The sequence below is a fragment of the Pyricularia grisea genome (assembly GCF_004355905.1).
Source record: "Pyricularia grisea strain NI907 chromosome Unknown Pyricularia_grisea_NI907_Scaffold_2, whole genome shotgun sequence".
Lineage (NCBI taxonomy): Eukaryota > Fungi > Ascomycota > Sordariomycetes > Magnaporthales > Pyriculariaceae > Pyricularia > Pyricularia grisea.
Window position 1 is genome coordinate 5,148,117 of NW_022156717.1, and position 20,104 is coordinate 5,168,220.

Below are 20,104 nucleotides of genomic sequence, written 5' to 3' on the forward strand. Positions count from 1 at the left end.
CTATCTTGGTATCCCTCCCCTCTCCTTTCCTTCGACTGTCCTGATGCAAGTGGATCCCGTCGCAAAACATGGTTTTCACATGCTCTCTTTCAGGTTTCTCGTACCCAATGTTTTTTTTCTCTTTCTTTCTTGCCTGGTAGAACCCCTCTCCTCCCAATTGGAGCCTACTGGCTGATGAAATTCTAAGTGGAATATTCCTTGGAAACAGAAAAGAGCCGGCATCCCGTTTTGCCTACTATGTTGCTACTTTGTCTCACACAAGTGCATGTCCCCCCAAATTTGTTGCCTAGGTCACACCTAGGTGTTTAGACAGAGAGAGTGTGGTCATGTCTCATGACATTCAAAGTCATTGATCTCATGGTTTCCTTCAGCTATGGGGTTCACCCTGACAACCTGATGCTGGTAAGTCTCATCGATACTCGCGAAGCTTTCGCTTCCTCGGAGTTTTTTTTTTGACGCGGCTCTCTAGGATGTGATTTACATTTTGTCCTTGCTGCTCCAAAGAGCTGAAAAGGGTCAGTCCGCGTTTAATCATACCCTGCATGTCCTCGGAAACTCAAAGACAGGTAACTCCTCGGTGTTCTAGCACCAGACAACGCATAAGAGATGATTCGCGTATGCGTTATTAGGCTAGAACTGCCTCCGCAGAAGTGGCGGTGCCTGTCTATCTTCGGTTTGTATAGAGGTATATCTGTGACTTGCAGACATGGTCTTTCTCCACAGTGTTTGGCAGACGATGGAGACTCCGTCTTTGTCTCGTGCTGAGGTTTTTGTAGCTTCTATCGATGAAGCGATAACAGGCTACTTCATATCAACTCACTGCGCCTCAGTAACCATTATATGTCGTTTGACATCTTTTGTAAATGTCCACCTAACGGTGAACTTGTCTATCCAAAGTCAAATATGAGGCTTGAATTTTGAGATGGGACGCTAATTATGTGGGAACAACTGGAAGTATCATATATAACATGCTATCGGGTATCTATTGCGTCTAAATCCAAAACTTCATGCCTTTTGTGGCACAACAATGTACAGTCCCCCCAGGGCTAGAATAACGACTATTGCTACCAAGAAGCCTCGTAGCGAATCGTGAAGGGGAACTTTGAGCTCTAAAATCCCCCTCCAAAATCTTTTTACTTCTTTTCACCAACAACTTGCTCAGTCTCCCCATCTTCATTGGGCTTGTCGTTCCCTTGGGTCCCGACGCGGATGAAGGGAACAAAGAGCATGCCGGCGGCGGCAAATGCGACCGACACCTGCAAGGCCCGGGTGTACTTGAGCATGGGATCCTGCATGCCCGCCTCTGTGAACTCCACGCCGCCGTAGACGGCCGTCGAGATTCCCAAAGCCAGCGTCGAGCAGAGCCGCACCATGGTGTTGAATATGCCACCCGCCAGCGCCTGCTGGTGAGATGGGAGAGATTGCATCACGTACATCTGAGGTTTGAGGGGTTTTTTTATGCAGGTTAGTATCCGTGTATAATTGTCATTTGTCAAGGCTCATGCAGTTCGATTTTGGACTGGTTTGGCAAACTTACATTCACCACGTTGAATTGGAAATCGGCTCCAATAACCTGGATGATGAGGGCTGGGAAAATAAAAGTCCAGTAGCTCGATTCGGGCCTCATGAACGACAGCAACAGGTTGGCAACAAGGTATGCGACAGCACCGATCCCGTGGAGGAGCGTGTTGTTGACTAGATGGAGCAGCCCTCCCGCCACAATGTTCCAGGTCAGGCCAGCGATGGTCTGAGGAAGCAGGCGGATGCCTACATCGAGGGAGTCGAGGTTTTGCACCCGTTGGAGGAACAGCGAGAGCCACAATGCCGACGAGTTGAAGGCCATGACACCGAGCACGAGCGAAGCAATAAGCTATAAGTGAGATCATTAGCACCAGATCTGATAGAGGCTTGAAGATGTTTCCCAGCGCTGGGGGTTTGGGGGCGCACTCACAAGAGAAAAGTTCCTATCCTTCCAGATCTTGGGAGGCATCAAGGGGTGAGGCCAGTACGTCTCCCAGTAGAGAAAGACGCAGACCATGGCGAAGCCCACAATCAGCAGCGACAACACCTGGGGTGCGGTCCAACCGTCTTGCGGAGCCAGCGTGATGGCGGCCGTGAAGAACCCGGTTCCAAAGAGCGTGAGGGCCGCACCCACCGTGTCGAACTTGCGAAAGAAGTCACGCAGCTGAGCCCCTTTCGACAGTGCCGCCTTGGCGGGACCGTCCGCCCCACTGCTGCTGCTGGCCTCGTCCTCAAAGGCCTCGACGCTCGGCACGACCCAGAAGGCGATCACGGTGAGGACGCCCCATATGATGGCGATCATGAAGAACATGGCCCTCCAGTTGAACACCTTGGCCACCACGCCGCCCACGATGCTGCCGAGGGCGAACCCGATGGGGTTTCCGGAGCTGAAGGCCGAGAATGCAAAGTTCTTGCGCTTGCACGGCTTGGAGTACGACGCGCCGAGGATGCCGATGGCCGGGGGAACCATCATGGCCGTGCTCATGCCCATGAAGCCGCAGAGGACGTCCATCCAGAACGGGTTCTGGGCGAAACCTGCGACGATTGAAAAGAGGGAGAAGGAGGCCAGGCCGATTATGAACATGGGCCGCCGGCCCAGAAGGTCGGCAAGCTGTCCGAGGGCCAGCTGGAAGGCACCGGCGGTGAGAGACGTCGAGGCGGAGATCCAGGTGATCTCTCCCTGCGACATGTGGAGGTCGCGACCGATCTCGGCTGTCACGGTGGCGACGGCGCCGTTGAGGAAGGACCACGCCATGACCGCCGAAGTGGCCATGAAGACGAAGAGGACTTCGTGGACAGTGGTCCGGAAGACGGCTGGGCGGTCACCCAGCCAACTGTGTTTCGGGGCAGGGACTACGGCATCTCGTTGTGGGCCTTCTTCGATGGCCGACAGTTGGTCTTTTGTTTGACTCGATTTTTTCTCCGTTGAAACCATCGGGGTTGGAACAGGAGCAACAACACCCACGGCTTCCGGGAGGGCCTGGACGTCGGTTTGGATGTCAGATTGTTCTGCCATCTTAGCGTTCTGGTTGGAAGTTTCCTTCATATTCAGGTTGACTTGAACAGGAGAACAATGCCTGCTTGGCGAACAAGGTGTTGACAGACAAGAATCTCATGTGCAAAAAGGTGTTGGAGGCATCATGACAGTCAAAGGACCCTGGGTTAGTTTATATTAAAAAAGAGAAGAGCGAGAAAAAAAAAAGCTGCCAGATTAAGGGTCCCGCCAAAATGATACCTTGCAGCTGGTAAGGTTCCGAAGACGGAGACGCCAAGGTAGAGCGCTGAGAAGATGACATGTTACATGACAAAGACGATCTACATGCCACTTTTTACAAATGTGAATGGGCTCCATCAAAATCGTTTCCCCAGATTGCATGTGCTTATTCACATACGAAAAGCTTGTTCGCTCGTCAGAACGAATCCTGACAGATATCATATCAACATCTCTAGGGCTGATTCACTGATCGCTGCAATCATTCGACTCGAATTTTTGTTAAGGATCGAATCGATCCCACTCGGGAAGTGGGCGGACGTGGATCACTTTCTGTAGTCTAGTCCAATCAAGATAGAGATGGTCGACTCTGACATGGATGGGCATGGTGTTTGAAGTCTTTCTTTGAATGAATGACTTGCTCCAACCTTGTCCATCCCACCGGGGCTGGCCTTGCTATTTATCCAAAGTCTACCTTGATTACAAACGAATAAATATGCTTGCGACTGCACTGCCAGCTACTTCCGCCAAGTGGCCACTTGCTTGGTCTGACTTTGCCTAATTTGTCTATCGAGACCAAGACCAATTTGGTGTGTTTCCCCAAAAAGCCATCCCAGGTTACATCTTTGAAGCAGACATTGAAGAGATCTGGCTTCATCGGAACAGCTTATTGGATCGAGACGAGTTACCTCTTAAGTTGCCCATGAAAGAACATAGACTGGCTTGGTCAGCATCACAAATTACGTCCCCAATCAATTGACCTTATGATTACCAACACGCGTAGGCAGGAGTGATAATACTAGACTTTCCCAGCGGCAATGTTTTCTTATGCAGGTGGCACAAGCCCAAACAAACTAAGCGTATCTTTGTACGCATCTAAAAAGTTGTACAAGTTGACTAGCGCGATCGTCCTAGACGCCATCACTGCTTGCAGCCAAGCTCGGAGAGTTTTTAATTATACCACCAATCCCCGTTTAAGATCACAATCCCCGCTTTTTGGTGTATATAGGAAATATCACACAGCGTGACGTTGCTCACAAGCCTTGGCTGAAAGCATGTTGAACCTTGCCAAAATTCTTTGAACACATAGACCAATATACTTGCCTAGACACATGCAATCGTCTGCGTGGCCGAGGCGTATTTTCCATAGAGTGGACCGGAAACCGCTCCAATAAGGCTTAAACTGACTGCCACCCCTGAAAGGCATGTGAATCGATGTTCAAATTACCATCTACCTTGCCCACAGTCAAAACGGGACAGAAAGAACGCAAGAAAGAAAGTCTGCTTACAGATGACAAGCAGCTGAATGTGATTACATTAACACTTAAGGATTTAGGATAACCTGCAGCCTGTGGAACTACAGGGGCATATTTTGAAGGTAGGCTTTCTGTAGCGTTCACGTAACCCCTAGTCTGGGGCTCCTCAGAGCTTAACCCCTTAGGGCTGTATAGCTAAATATGGGCCTCGACCGGTGCTATGGGACCTAACGAGGCTAAGAAGCCATATCGACTGCGTGTTTAGTCCAAAATCCTTTTAATTAGATAGGTTGCTCTAACCTCCTCTTCTGGGTATGAGTAGGCAGGTATTGGCTTTACCTGCCAATGTCGACGACGAATTCGGACTGGTGGTCCGTTCAAACCCTACCCACGGTCAGCCTGGCCACGTCCACGTTCATAGTAAAGAATACAACCGTAACAAATTTCATGGTAACTTAACACCTACAAAGCTGAATAGGGGCAGAGTTTCTCCTCCAAAAAAAAATAACAGGGCGCGACCGAATGGTTGCCGAATCTTTGCCAAAGCGATGTGCTAGGTGCCTAAAAGGCCCAAACTAGGTACCTATGCGAACCCCTGACCTCACAAGGGGGCGACGGCGAATCTGAATCCGATGAAAAATATTGAGGAAACAACTTTCGGGTTCCGCCCTTCAAACGCGTACCTCACAACTGTTCTTTTGACGGAAAACTAAATATTCAAACGTGTTATAGTGATAATGTGCTTGCAAATAGCTGTGACGAACGGCTAATCGGATAAAGGGCGGAGGACAAAAGAAAAAAAAAACACGGCGACAGCGTTTATGTCTTCCTAGAATTTGTTCTGTTTTTGTTTTTGTTTCATTGTTATCTGTTTTTCCTTTCTATCTTTGTTATTTGCTTGCAATACAGGCTTCCACAACCACATGTCCTCCATTTCCATCTCGTTGTCCTCGTCCACGCCGTTATCAAATATTCAATGTTTCCGGGTTTTCAACTTTTGCTAATCTTTACCGGTCAACAAGGTTTTATTCCCGGTATTACGGCTCCTGCTTCTGCTCATGTAAATCTGCCTCGGACAAACCTCAAGACTGCGTGCGCATACGTGCCGGCAGAGATTCCGCAGCATTAGGTAAACGAAGGTTTTCCACGAGCCAGATGGGATCATGAAGACGTTGGACGTTACCGGCCGTCTGTTTTTGCCTCGCATATTTTTCCAATAGTAATCTGGTTTTTGATGCTTGCAATATCGCATCCGAAGGGATGCAAGAGCTGTCATCTGAAGCCCTTGTAGAATGATTAGATGGGTTTTATGGAAGTAATTCCCGTCCCATATTTGCCCTTGTATGGCTAGAATCATTTTCAATCTCCGATTTCGACATCAAACGAGATAAAATGATCATCAAAGATGAAAGAGGAGGGGGAAAATGCAGTTGTTGCTATATAATGGCAAGCTAGGCCAGGCGGGATGCATACCATTCGATATGCCGGGTATCGTACTCTCCTGCTATCATGTCCGAGAACTATTCACAGATATCATCTTCTGGCGAAAAGACATGTAAGAACATGGGATGGAGGATTGAAGTTGGCGGTGGGTCACGCTTTATCGAGTGCTTTGACAGATGTTCATCAGGAATTATGGCACATAGCAGATAGGAAAAAATAGAAAGCAGTGATTGGAAGATTCGTGAATAATACCTTTGATCAAAGATAATGGGATGGATGGCAGCGGGCGGGAGGCAATTCTCATACTTTGATCGTCTGTACTTTAGGACGAGAAACCTCCCGCCGTTGGTTCATCAACCACACTCTCCGGAAAACGTCTCATATATCTCTCTACAAGCAAGCATAGGGCAGCAGTAAAACGATGCGGATATTGCTTCTCAGTCTGGCATGGATGCTACGCTGCATACCTAGAAAGCTGGGTTTCGTGCTTAGGCAGGAAGGCAAGCAGTACGGTGAGTCCCCTTTGAGTAGTATCCAGCCTTGGGAAACAAGCAGCTACGCCATCGGCGCCATTAATCCCTTCCGTGAAGGCTGTAGTATGGTCGGGAAAGTGGCATTCCACGCGATACCGGCGAAGAGCCACACGACAAAACTCCTCAGAGGCGCTGTAACAAGAGATCCCGTGGACTGTTACCGTGCACTTTTTGTGGGATTAGCAGCCGTTGACTTCCGACAACCAGCTCCTGGGAATGCATTTTTGTTTGACTGCATGAACGGCAGGCTTTGCCGTTTCTTTCGTAGACAGGATGCCAGAGCGTCGTGAAGATTACCAGATCGTAGGCTACAATTGACCTTGCAGTGTGGCATGAGAAGATGGAAGTCGACTTGCACTGGGAAATGCTACTTTGACCTATTAAGAGAAGAGATAAAAAGATACCCGGTCGCAGGAGGAAGCATGCCTGTTGGACGCTTTACCTTTCCATCGGACATCTGCACACATTGGCTGATGTCGAGGTTCGCCACTGCGGGAGAAATCACGACTGTACTTGTGGTATAATATCTGCTTTTTCGTCAGCAAGTACATGGCAGTTCTAGTCCTGGGCACTCGGTTAGTGAAAAAAGGCGTAGTCTCTTGGGCAGCGGTGGATTGACGTGGTAGATGGAGAAAGAACAGAGTGTAAAGCCCCTATTTTGACCCATTTGGCTGTATACTTTACCAACAGGGCTGTTGTAAGAAACGTACACTACCCTCAGAGCCCTAAATACCTACCTAACTACCTAGATAGGGCAGGTATTGTCTCATAAGTCTGAGTCCCTAGCATTACCCCAGATCCGAGACTGACCCGGCAGTGAGGATACAAAGAGGTGTGGGAGGCGAGTTCAGATGTAACCGCACAGAGACAAGATGATCGCAGAACGCGGCTCGGTGTTGGAAACTATATAGCACCCGAGCCTGAGAGTCGCCCGCTTTAAGAGACTCAAGCACAGCGGCTCTGAAATTGGAGAGCAAACATTAAGAATTTGCTTCTTTCTGTTTGCTAAAAAGAGAAAACCCGTCAACAAATTCAAAGTATAGATTAGAGACCGGAAAACCGTCGTAGTTTAAATTGGCTTTTAGAGGTCTGATGTAGGGGAGAAAGAAAAGAACATGACAAATGTGACATATCACCTTATCAGCCTCACCCTTACTACATCTTTTTGCACCGGCCTTGTAATGAGAATCAAGGGTCCTCTCCAAGGTGCCGTGCATATCGCGAAGAAAGCTACTATGAGGATCTGAAGAGAAAAGAAAAAAGAAAAAAAAGCAAAACACAAACGAGATCAATACGGGAAGACTCAAAAAGTGGCCGATGTTTTGCAGATACCCTTTCGGGCAAGAAAAAAGCAGGGCTATCCTCGCTACAACAAGCTATCAAAACATGAGATGACCAAAAATGTTAAAAAGAAGCATGATCTTCTACCCAGATTCTGAGATGATCGGAGCGGTTTGATCAACAACGCGAACCCAATGAAGACAGAGTTCAAGCTAAAACCATACGAAGCAGGTAGCTGGTAGGCATGACTCTCTTGGGGGTTATTTCCCACGATCATTACCACTGAATGATCCGAGCAGACCCCTGCATAACTGGCCAAGACATGGAGTGTATCAAACCGCAAAGGCCGCTCAGCCAGTTTTGCTTCTTGATACCCTCAAATTTCTCCCGTTAACAATAGGACACAAGAAGACTGCGCCTAGTTGTCTCAGACGAGCGGCATATGATGTATTCTTGGGAGCCAGTAGACGCGTTTGAAGCGCCCTCATTACTGCCTCTTTTGAGTGTGGAGGGAAGGGAAACCTGCATATTAGTTCCCTTATCGTAATGCATCAAGCTGAAATGGGAAAAAAAGCATGCGGGGGACAAAAGAGCATTGACAAGAAGTTGAATAAAAAGAAAGATCAAAAAGCTGACCTGCATACTTGCCTTGTATCCCCCGCATTCTAAAATAGTTATGCCGTCTCGACAGCGTGAACGAAAATAGTGTCTCTCACGCAGGGCAGTGGACACGATTCACCGAGTAAAGAGAGGCAAGGGGACACAAACACGCCTCGCCTAACTTGGCCACATTCTGCCATGCACGCCAAATCTTGTCCATTGCGACCGCGGGCAGGACTGACAAACGGGGGCGTCACTAAGCGACCCAGTTCTTGCCATAACGTGGGCTTTGCTCGGAATAGTCGACGTCAATGATTGGGTGGCGAGGTGAGCCCAGCGGAAATATTCCCATGGGAAGGGGCATTCGGGGCCAGCACAAGCCTGTGGTGTATTTTTTGTTTTTGGGGGGGACAATTACACTTCTTGTGGTTCGTCCGGCTCAGACGGGACGACGTCCAACCGTCCATTGAGGAACAGGGGGTGGTGGGGGGTCAGGTGTCCTTTTTGCACTTGCTTTCGTGAAAAAAAGAGAGGGAGGGTGAAGGAAAAGCGTGGTACAGCAAACCGGTCTGAAAAAAAAAGGGTTTCCCCGCAGTTCCTATTCAGGGTGTCATTCGGAGCGATCTTCGAGGACGCCGGCCAAATGCCGCTGCTTGGCCCCTGGCTCGCTGCAACCTGAGGCGGAGCTTGTGTCCGTGTTCAGAGGGGGTTGAGGTCTCTTCTGTGCTTGCACGCGGTAAGACTGCAAGTAAATGGACAACTATGAAGAAGCCATCCCACCAAAAATGGACAAAAAGAAACAAACGCTCGATAGCCTAGATCTCCGAATGAAACCTCTTGAGAGGGCTGAGGTGGTACCAAGTCTGTGTGTGCGTCTTCCGCTGCCTATCAAAACGTACAGTACCATGGAACTGGGACACCTTTGACAGGTCGACTAAACCTTATGAGTAGTATACCAAAGAAAACTCGAACATCAAGCTCTTGATTCTGCTGACCAAGTCGAGAAAGCCGGCTAGCCACGGCAAAAAACACATGCTCAACTAGATGTAGCCAAGCAAAGCTGGACGCTACCATCCGGACCGTACAGATGTTGCGGTGGCAAGATGCAGGGCTCGTTGATCTTCACCACCTGGAAGCTGTCAAGCTATTGTCTAAGCTTGCGGATCAGAGCGAGCACAAACCTACAATTCCCCCAGACTTGGCCAATGCAGGTAATCAGATCCCTTGGAGCCTGTTTATGGGGATGGCTTTAATGAGGGGAGGGTACTTCATTTAAGTTTCTTTCAGTAGCGAGATAGGCAAGGCATGATTTCTGCGAGAATAAAGCTGAAAGGGGCATAGATGCGTCAGAACCTAAGTCGAGTATATGCCAGTGTCGATGTAATTTAGCTTTTGGTGATCATGGTGATCCAACGCCACCCTGCAGTTGCAGTGGTGATGCAACGAGCTAAACCTGGATGATGGTTTAGTTTTCCTCTTGACTTGATTCGGGTTCGACGGGACATTTGGCGATGTCTCTTTCGGCTCGATATTGAAGTTTTGATTAACTAACAATCAAAGTCCGCCATACAATTCCGATGAGTATAGTAGGGGACTGTCCCCGCCTCGTACCAAGTTCGCCCACATGTTTGTAATATCTGTGCCTGCAGCTGAGAAAAGGTGCCTTGCGGATTTGCCGACGTCAGCAGCTCTGTACCTGCAAAGCTGAATGAGGCAAGTGTGGATATTAACTGCTGCTCGGATCCTGCAAAGCCAGCCTCTCTTTCTCTTTGCTGTCGATTAGCTGGTACTGCATGATTTACCCGGCACGTGGTTTTTATACTCGTTCATTTCTTCCCCTTTCTTCCGACGAGCTACCCCTGGATCGAAAACGGCCCGTAAAAATAAAATAAAAAGTCCCGCGATCGAGCTCCGAGACATCTGTGCCATGTAACTAAATTAATTGTAGAAGTATTTAACACTTCCTCATAGAGAGCGTTCCAGAGATCCGTAGTATCTGCGGGAAACATCACTCTGTTTGAACTTGAGCCCTGCGGCAATGGTAAGGCGGCGCTGACAGATCAGGTTTGCCACAGGTTTGCATCCGATTTTTTTTGCTTCTATTTTTTCTGCACGGAATGATCCTCCGAGCATACCTGTACTGCAAATGCACAAGGTTCAGCCACAGTTCCATCATAGGTTAGCTTTGTGCACCCCAACCAATATCCCTGCACTGCAGCACTGCATCTAGTTCTAAAGCTTTCAAGGGTCTTGGGGTCTAATGACGTCCTGAGGGAACGGTCGGTTGATACTTGCCTATATGGGCAGAACTCGTGACGAGTTGCATGTCCGTTCAAGATGATCGTAGCCTATACAGACTTAAACGATCCCCTTAATAGGCGCGCAGAAAGCTGATCGACTTTCTAAATCGGCTAGTAGACAGCGCATAATTATTTAGGACACACCCTGAAGAAGGAGTGAATTAACCTTACAGCTTGATAATTGCAGTCAAACTGCCCATATCCCAGATATTGATGAAGTGTGCTAATGTGCTAGGAGTATATTATCTGTCCAGGCCTAGTTGCTGCATTCTGAAGGTTGGCCATGCGTGTGGAAAACCCCAGACTCGTAAAAGAGCTGGATAGTTGGGCAAAGGACGACACACCCTTTGAGGGTTTCGGTACCAAACTTTGGCTGCAGCATTGTTTAGTCTCCGGCAGCATCTCGACTCGGGCTACTGCAGACAGCAAGGAGTATAATCGAGCAAGCGGGGTAGGCATATTGTTGAGCTGCACATCTGCTTGATTCTCGACTTACTTTACCACCTTTGTCAAGCTCGAACGTGGGCACCCGAAAATCTCGGAAAAAATGTGTCCGTGCTAGGGAGGGATTAAGTCATGCCGCGGCATGTTGCCGTAAACCATGCCCTGCAGAGGTGGGCGGAGGTTTCTTAGCAGAGCGGGCATCATGTCATATCTGTTGCGCGGTAGTTATATTCCCGAAGCAGTAATGACTTTTCATAGGCGTGTACAACTTAAGAAAAGAGTTGCGGCTTTTTGTGGGCAACATGAGGCGCAAGACTAATACCTAGTATAGTCTGCTTTTTGCAGACAATGTTAAACGGCACTTTCCGAGCACAGTCAGGCTGTGGAGCCTGAAACATTGGCCAAATCGTTAATGGTGGTGTGTTGTGCTGCATAAAATATGCTTGCCGTGTTGGGTGGTGTGCATTTCGATTCGGCGGGGAAGTCACAATTGTTCATCGTCAAGCTGCCTCCAACTGCGGAGTCTTCGGGGCGGTAAGCCACAGGACGAAAATGTACTGTGGGTATGAAGAACTCTGAGGGGAAATGATGTTTGCTTTGTGATGCCTTTTGCTTTTCATTTTCGTTATTTCCTAGATTGGGTTCTGCATCACCTTTCTTTTCTTTTGCGGCCAGCCCTACAGTCCGTTGACAATCAGTCAGTCGAGGCCTTCGTAATACGGCACGTACAGGTGAGTACAGTATGCGATCCCCTACAAATTTAATAATCTTTGACGATCGTTTGTGAGGCTTGGTGGGGATTATGGTCGCAAAGATTCCGAAGGTAGTCCTTGGCAATACCGATTTGTGAGCAGTCACGAGCACTGCCGAAAGTCATGTAAGTATTGTGAACAGGAAATCCATCGGCAAACGCCAAAGCGATGCAACGGCAAGCTTGTAATGTTTCTTGTTTTGGCATCATTAATGGATTCGTGTGTCCTCCAATGTTGGTCGTGCGGGAGAAATTTGATTGAGGGAACGACGGTCCGTCGGCCGTTGAGGAAAGACCTTCCGATCGGTCAGCCATCCATATGACCGGGGTCCCACTTTAGATCCACTCCCTCCACTGAACCAAAAGTGGGCTATTTTGCGAATCTGGGGAAGCGGCACAACCGCCGTTATGCAGTGATCTTACCTACCTACCTACACACTAGCTAGCTACGGTAATTAGCAGCTTTCCAAAGTCATCACGGTCATCACGGTCATCGAGGGAGCATCTGTCACACCAAAACAATTCTTCATCACCTATGGTACAGCCACACAACGTCATTATAGCAGATTGAGTTGCTGTAGGATGATCAAAATTTCGAGAAAACCCCGTCGACGAGTGGCGTTGAGTTTGAATTTCCTCCTCACAACCCTCGCAACCAAATTCCTAAATCCATTACCACCTACCCTTGGCCGGAGAAAATACTCCATTGCCGTCATGACACTGCTGTGACACAACCAATTCACATGACGAATCAAGCCAATTCGGCCTTACGAGGTTCCGGGTTCCCTAACCTCATTCTAGGCCTCGCAAGGAGAATTTTAAGGTAAATCCAGTTCGGGATACGATGCTTGCATGATGTTCGTTAGTGTGTATGCCCCTGTGAAATCTTGGAAGGTTGTCTGGTTTCAAACATTTGGACGACAACGAAGCAGATTAGCGACAGATACTCACGGCTTCTGGAAGAGCTTCGTTTCTATTTTTTTTCTCTCCTTTATACCCTCTTTTTTCCTCCCTTCTTCCGCGGCCAACTACTCGCCTCTGAATTGAGATAACCTATTGGCGCATGCTTAAACTGGCCCTGGTTTTAAATTACCTCAACACCACAAAATGTCTGGCCGCGTCTGTCACCAGTTGTTGCTAGTAGCGGGGGGTGGGGGAAGAGCCACGAGGATGAGAGTTAAATCGAAAAGGAATGATATGCAGGCCTGGGACCTGCATCAGAGCTGATACCTGGTGGTAACTAAGGGTTCAAGTTGACATTAACCGGTCTAAGTGCACATGCATCAGTCACATCGACCAGCCTACTACCCTTTTGTCTGATATAATTAACCTCTAGAAAATTCGTAGAGCCGCTCAATATCCTTTTTAGTCTCTACATTTGAGATTTTTTTTCTTTTTACTTTTTTTTCGATGCCCATAGTTTCCACCTAGGTAAGGAGCAAACCTGGGCCTTCTCGGAATATTTTAGCACCAAGCACCAAGGGGATGAATATTGACTCACTGTATAAGTGGTAGAATTATTCCACCCAGTTAGCGTACATCCACCAACCGTCTGAACAGAACGAACGGGTTCTGTTTGCCTTAGTGCGAGCGTCTCGAACCACAGCTTGGCATATAACGTTTAGTGATTGACATCTCCGGCAGGAATCTGCGACTTGAGAGCCAACATCAAAACTAGCTATATCCAACAGGGACAAAATACCCGTCACCTTCTTGACTCGCGAGCTAGCTAGGTCGGGGTAGTTCTCGAACTTCTTGAATTCGAAGCTTTTGCTTGGTGGGATTACTCACTCTATCTCTCATTAGCTAGCTTGCCCCGGCCTGTACAGTGCAAACTTTAGGCAATGTAACCCTGTCGGGCCATGTCACGTGTAAAGCAAACATTTTCCACTGGACCTTCTCTGTTTTTTTCTTTTTTTTCCCTCTTTTTTTGTTTTTTTTTGTCCTCTTTCCCTCACGACATTACAAATCTTTTCAAAAGACATGGCTTCCAAGACATAATGCGTCACTCTTCGTTTCGTTCTCTTCTCTTCCACCTAGGGAAAAAACAGCAGACTGTTGTCCAGCGAATCAAAGATGGTGCTGGTTGCCGTCGGCGAGAGACAGCCCGATTGCCGCCATATAAATTCCCGTGGTACACCGCCAAGCGGTGGGTACCCTCAAGCAGGGATGCTTCAAGGCTTTAGACAGGGTTATGTTGTGCCGTATTGTTAGTGGTAGGGGGAGCAAAAACTTCGAGCTCCTCACGCCCCTCCGTCAACTTCCCGCAAAACCTCAATTCTGGCTTCCTCCAGTCATAACATTCGAGGAACCCTGGACAACCACCCAGCTAGAGTGGGCCACAGATTTGCCCTAAGTGACCGTTTGCTCGAAATCTGCTCAGTTCACATTGGCTAATCCAGTTGTATGTACCCTTGGAATCGACTGACGTGGTTGCTATTCTCCAAGATGAATAAAATTAAACGACAAGCTTATTGTTTGACTCTCCACTCCCTCTATGCGGTAGATGCCCTCGTCCAGGACCGGTCTCTACCTTGGCCAGCAAAGCATGACTGAGCCAGGAAGCTTTGCAATGACCACAAATAAAACTGCACTCTACTCTCGAGAATGCGATGCCCTGACTCTATTTCTTTACAATAATCAGAAAATTACCGCTTTACCTTCGGAAATGCGATGTCCTGACTCCATTCCTCTGTTCTTCAGAAACTTCAGCAAAAACATTTGTTGTCAGTGACGGTTGAGATCGCCCGTCCAGCCGAGCCGTACGAAGTAGGTTTGGTACAAACATGCATTTTCGCTGGAGAGGGTGCAGTGCAGCTTTGCTGGCCCAGGGTTTCTCCAACCATGAACACCATCACCACCCCAGCACTCTTTTTTTTTGTACTACTGTGCTGTACTGTACATGGTACAGTGGCAGCAAGCATCCCATGCTATTACCACGCCTCCTCTAGGCCCTCCTCCCGCCCCTGTTCCCTGCCGCACCAAGTCTGGTTCCAGAAGCGGGCCTCACTTACATCAGCTACTGTACGTTGCTACGCGAGCCAGCCACTACCAGGCGGAATTAAAGGTAGGCACCCAATTTTAATGATTGTCGGTCCATCCCTCTCCCCAGAGAATGGAGGGGTAGGCAGGAAGAGTTGTCGGCCCAGAAAAAGACTCCCCCGGATGTTTCGTGACTCTGGAGAGGGCGGACGAAAAGAAAAAGAAAAAAAAAATAATAATAATACCAAACTCCAAATAAGATCCCTCACACATATACACACCTTCATGCTCGCGCACGCACTTCTGTTTTAATTTCCCCGCCCTTCTCGCCCCCGCTCTCTTTGTCTTTTATATTGTACAGTCAATATAAACGTGATACTCTTCGATATTGCCCCAGGGTACGAGGACCCAAGATTCGTACTTCTCCAATCGAGCTCGGCTTCAGCAATAACAGCTGCTCCGCACCGAGTACACATTTCATTACCACTTCTGGCCTGGATGCATGCCAAGGCGACGACCTCAAGTTGAATACAGCAAGACGAAGGTCCTTCTTGTACGATTGCCGACCTCTGATAAATTGCGGTCGGACCATCAGAGGCCCCTGAGCTCTTTCGGCCTAGTTGTGTCTGGGTGTCTGAGCCAGACAAACTCTAGATAAACCGCCTTGAATCTTTGATACAGAAGACTTGAAAAAGAGCCGCGCTGGGCATCTCGGAGCATTTTAGGCCACTAGTTTATTGTCCTTTGATCAACAAGGCAGAAGAGCGTCAAGCATCAAAAAGGTACAGGGCCTACACAGCAGGTAGCAGGCATTTTAGACCATCCAAAGGTTTGATACTGGTCGAGTTCATCAGAGGAACACCTTGAAAGCTACTCCTTCAACATATTTCCAGATTTTCAACGCATTCAAGTGGAAAAGGGAGTCTGCAAAGCCCGGAGAAAGCGCACCTCTTGCATTTCCTCCAACCACCACCGGCCCTCGAAAAGCTCGATGCTTCTGTTTGGAAGTTAGGGGTTTCCATATCATCACGTATCGGATCTGTACCCTCCAGAGTCCCCAGGTATGTACGGTGTATTCTGCTTGTTTAACACTTTTTCATGCCGGAGCAATTTGTCTTTGGTTGCTGTTCACACCCCTGTCGGTCGTCCCGCCGCCTGCATACTGAAGGACTCCTACACACCTCCCGTACCCCAGCCCCGCCATGTGGCATATCGCTGTTCTTGCTACGTACAGATGTGTCTGGACTGGTACCTGCTTGCCAACCTCGCAGGTGGGTTGGGCACCCCTTCTCCCCGTGCCGTCTGCCCAAACGACCCTGTCTCAAGGATCGACTCGACTTTCAGCTGCCCTCTAGTCCTATGCTGGTCAGCATATCATCATGCTCTGCGCCTGGCTTTCACATTCCACCCCTTTCCCCGCCGACAGATGTCCTTTCTTACACGCCTTCGGCCCGCTCAAGTACCGTCGACCAAAAGATGTTTATGTTCTCCTAGCTAACAATCCAAAGGACTTTCTCCGTCTCCTCGTGTGGTCTGCCGAGAAAGGTGAACCCATACAAACTTTAAGCGAGCTGTAAGTATACATATCTATGTCTTTCCTCCTGCACTTCCCCATACCATCTGGCCTTCCAGATACAATTTGCACTACATCTTGATCCAGTCTCGAGGACAAAACCAAACTTCCACCAACTATGCCCACTCGTTTTGAAGTTGGTTCAAGAGGCTTTTGAAGAACTGTAACATTAAAACAACATATCTGCATTTTCCAAGCAAATACTCACCCCCTCTGCGCATTGAGATCACATTGAATGAGCTTTGACATCATCCCCACATCCCTTTGAATCAGCGTCACTGATTTCCCCCAAAACTTGCCAGCAAGAGACAGTCTAGCCGGATCCACAATGTTGTCTAATCCTCTCCATCGGTTTTCAGGCTATCATGCCATGCCCTCCAACACACTCATGTCCAACGGTCATATGCCTCAAGGGCATCTACACAACACCGGGCTCGACGGCCTTGGTCAGAGCTCCCATTATGCCCTTCAGCAGCTTCAACAACATGTCGGGGTGCACAATCCTCACCTCGCCCGAGCCGCTCCGCACATGAAGCATCACCGCCAACACCCATATGGACCTGCCGTGAGAACGGCAGGAATTGCCGGGCCGATTCGTAGGAGAATAAGCAGGGCTTGTGATCAGTGCAACCAGCTGCGGACGAAGTGCGATGGGAACCATCCTTGTGCACACTGCATTGGTAAGAAGGGAACCGCCACCAGGTGATATCAGGTCAGAGTGAAGGACTAACAGGGCCGCAGAATTTGGGCTTGGGTGCGAATACATTCGCGAGAGGAAGAAGCGGGGGAAGGCGTCGAGGAAAGACCTAGCTCAACAAGCTGCCGCACAAGCTGCGACGACGGGATCATCCGGTGGACCAAAGTCACCAACACATGGCGCAAACAATACAAAGAAGGACGATCAAAAGGCTGACGGCGGCGGCAGCACCGGAAACGCCCTCAATAGTGAGCAGCACAGCCCAGACGACAAAGATCTCGACAACGATGCTATGCAGAGGAGCCAGCGCATGGGGAGCATGGATAGCCTCGACGAGGTGGATCATCAAGGACATATCGGTGGGCACCATCACCAACAAGCCACTCTCGAGAGAGACCACCATACCATGAGCAACCCCAGCGCCCTGGAAATCAACAGTTACGGTAGTGTACACAACGGATATGACCGCCAGGGCAGTATGGGCTCTGCAACAGCTCATATGATGGGCGGTGCGACCCATGGAGGCTATGGAAGTCAGGGTGGCATGTCAAGCTACCCGGAGCTCCCATATCTACAAACACAAAGCCCAACAGGCTACTCAGGTGGCGGGGCCTCATATCGTATTGGCACAAGCCCATTGAGCGCATACCCACTATCTGGCGAGACGGCGTCGCCCGGTTGGGGACTCCCAATACCCTCACCTCCTGCATCACACGGCCAGTACCACTCGCAGCACATCCAACAACAAAGTAGTACTAGCTACGGAGCCGCGGGTCTCGCATCTGGCCACCCGCAACACCTACGATATCCTGTCCTCGATCCTCTTGTACCTCATCTGGGAAATATCATTCCGCTTTCTTTGGCATGCGACTTGATCGACCTTTACTTCGCAAGCTCGTCATCGGCGCAGGTGCATCCTATGTCTCCCTACGTCCTGGGTTTCGTGTTTCGTAAGAGGTCGTTTCTGCACCCGAGCAAGCCTCGACTGTGCCAACCAGCGCTTCTTGCCAGCATACTTTGGGTTGCTGCACAAACCAGCGACGCTCCGTTTTTGACCAGCGTACCTTCTGCTCGTGGGAAGATATGTCAAAAGCTGCTCGAGCTGACTGTGAGCTTGCTGAAGCCGCTTATTCACACCCCTTCGGGTGACGTTTCTCCCGTGTCCAGCCCCGTGATTGACGGTGCTGCTCTGGGAGGTCTTGGAGTTGCGATGCCCGGCTCCATCAGCATGGAGGCTTTGTCAGGAGAGACTGGAGCCTTTGGTGCTGCCGGTACTCTTGACGATGTCGTGACGTACATTCACCTGGCGACAGTTGTATCTGCAAGCGAATACAAGGGTGCCAGCCTAAGGTGGTGGAACGCTGCTTGGTCGCTCGCACGGGAGCTCAAACTAGGCCGCGAACTTCCAAAGAACGCGCCCTCGGCCATGTCGGATACCGCCGGCAACGAGCGCAACGATAATGACGATACGACCGAAGCGCTCAGTGGTGGACCCAACGTCATCACCGACGAGGAACGAGAAGAGAGGCGGCGGATCTGGTGGCTGGTCTACATTGTCGACCGCCACCTCGCCCTTTGCTATAACCGACCTCTGTTCCTTCTTGATATTGAGTGCGATGGGCTCTTGCAGCCTCTGGACGACACGGCCTACCAAAATGGCGAGTTCAGGCCACACCAAGTAATCACGGATCCGGACATGCTGGGAGAAGATCGGCGCAGCAGCCAGAAGAGTGAGACGCCCATCCGAGGACCATCTTTTGAATGCACCGGTCATGGTATATTCGGCTACTTCCTCCCACTCATGACCATACTCGGCGAGATTGTCGACCTGAACCACGCCCGAAACCACCCGCGGTTCGGCATCAACTTCCGCTCTCACAGCGAGTGGGATGAGCAGACTTCCGAAATCACACGCCACCTAGAGCTGTACGAGCAGAGCCTCCGCCGCTTCGAGCAACAGCACCTCAGCGCCGCGGCGCAGGCGCAAGCACAAGCCGCCGATGCTGCAAAGGCCGCCGCCGCCGCGCAGGCCCAGGCACATGCGCAAGCGCAGCAGACCAGCAACGACGACTCGGCCATCTCGGGCGACAACATCAGCGTCGGCGACGTCGGCACGCCATCCGCGCTGTCGGTCCACAGCGTCGCCCACAGCGCCCACACCACCTCGTCGTCGCGGCTGACCGAGTCGGACGTCCAGACGCGCATCGTGTTGGCGTACGGCACGCACGTCATGAACGTCCTGCACATACTCCTGACGGGCAAGTGGGACCCCATCAACCTGCTCGACGACAACGACCTCTGGATCAGCTCCCAGGGCTTCATCACCGCCACGGGCCACGCCGTCGATGCCGCAGAGGCCATCGGCAGCATCCTCGAGTTCGACCCGGGCTTGGAGTTTATGCCATTCTTCTTTGGCATCTACCTGCTCCAGGGCTCGTTCCTGCTCTTGCTAATCGCGGACAAGCTGCAGAGCGAGGCCAGTCCCAGCGTGGTCAAGGCGTGTGAGACCATCATCCGTGCACATGAGGCCTGCGTGGTCACGCTCAACACTGAATATCAGGTTAGTATATCCACCCCTACGCTCACACAACTTCTGTCATGTTTTTAAGGTGCAAGCTCATCGTTTACTGACTTGGCTCGCTTGATGTATAGCGCAATTTCAGCAAGGTCATGCGAAGTGCCCTGGCCCAAGTTCGTGGTCGCGTCCCTGAGGATCTCGGCGAGCAGCACCAGCGTCGCAGGGAGCTTCTGGCCCTTTACCGGTGGACCGGAGACGGGACCGGGCTGGCGCTATAGGCGGCAAGAAGACTCTGTTATCTAATCAATTTTTGACTGTTTGGGGTTTTTCTTCGTTATGTGTCGGTACAAACTACTTGTTTTTTTTTTTTTTTTTTTTTTTTTTTTTTTTTTTTTTTTTATACTTTTCTTCCCTCCTTTCTCGTCAAAAACTTTCTGGTATGATTCTGGGTACATATGATTTTATGAGGTGTTCAAGATTTTAATTTGTATGGG

General features: G+C 49.8%; 4 protein-coding genes across 4 annotated transcripts; 2 read left to right on the top strand and 2 right to left on the bottom strand.

Moving 5' to 3' along the window:
- Nucleotides 1–508: 508 nt before the first annotated feature.
- PgNI_04101 (uncharacterized protein) lies at nt 509–3,141 on the bottom strand. Its single transcript, XM_031124153.1, has 3 exons — nt 1,952–3,141; nt 1,538–1,870; nt 509–1,436 (listed from the first exon to the last, which is right to left on the bottom strand). The coding sequence occupies exons 1-3, from the start codon at nt 3,065–3,067 to the stop codon at nt 1,134–1,136; spliced, it is 1,752 nt and encodes a 583-aa protein (XP_030984028.1). The 5' UTR covers nt 3,068–3,141; the 3' UTR covers nt 509–1,133.
- Nucleotides 3,142–12,397: 9,256 nt separating this feature from the next.
- Nucleotides 12,398–12,556, bottom strand: PgNI_04102 (uncharacterized protein; the record flags this gene model as incomplete). Its single annotated transcript, XM_031124154.1, has 1 exon — nt 12,398–12,556. One exon carries the CDS (start codon nt 12,554–12,556, stop codon nt 12,398–12,400), a length of 159 nt encoding a protein of 52 aa, XP_030984025.1.
- A 1,360-nt stretch (nt 12,557–13,916) lies between these two features.
- Nucleotides 13,917–14,196, top strand: PgNI_04103 (uncharacterized protein; the record flags this gene model as incomplete). The annotated part of the gene is given in 2 exon segments (XM_031124155.1): nt 13,917–13,974; nt 13,988–14,196. The coding sequence occupies 2 exon segments, from the start codon at nt 13,917–13,919 to the stop codon at nt 14,194–14,196; spliced, it is 267 nt and encodes an 88-aa protein (XP_030984026.1).
- A 2,123-nt stretch (nt 14,197–16,319) lies between these two features.
- PgNI_04104 (uncharacterized protein) lies at nt 16,320–20,049 on the top strand. The gene is made up of 4 exons (XM_031124156.1): nt 16,320–16,395; nt 16,702–17,075; nt 17,137–19,652; nt 19,745–20,049. Exons 2-4 carry the CDS (start codon nt 16,724–16,726, stop codon nt 19,886–19,888), a joined length of 3,012 nt encoding a protein of 1,003 aa, XP_030984031.1. The 5' UTR covers nt 16,320–16,395; nt 16,702–16,723; the 3' UTR covers nt 19,889–20,049.
- The last annotated feature ends 55 nt before the right edge of the window (nt 20,050–20,104 follow it).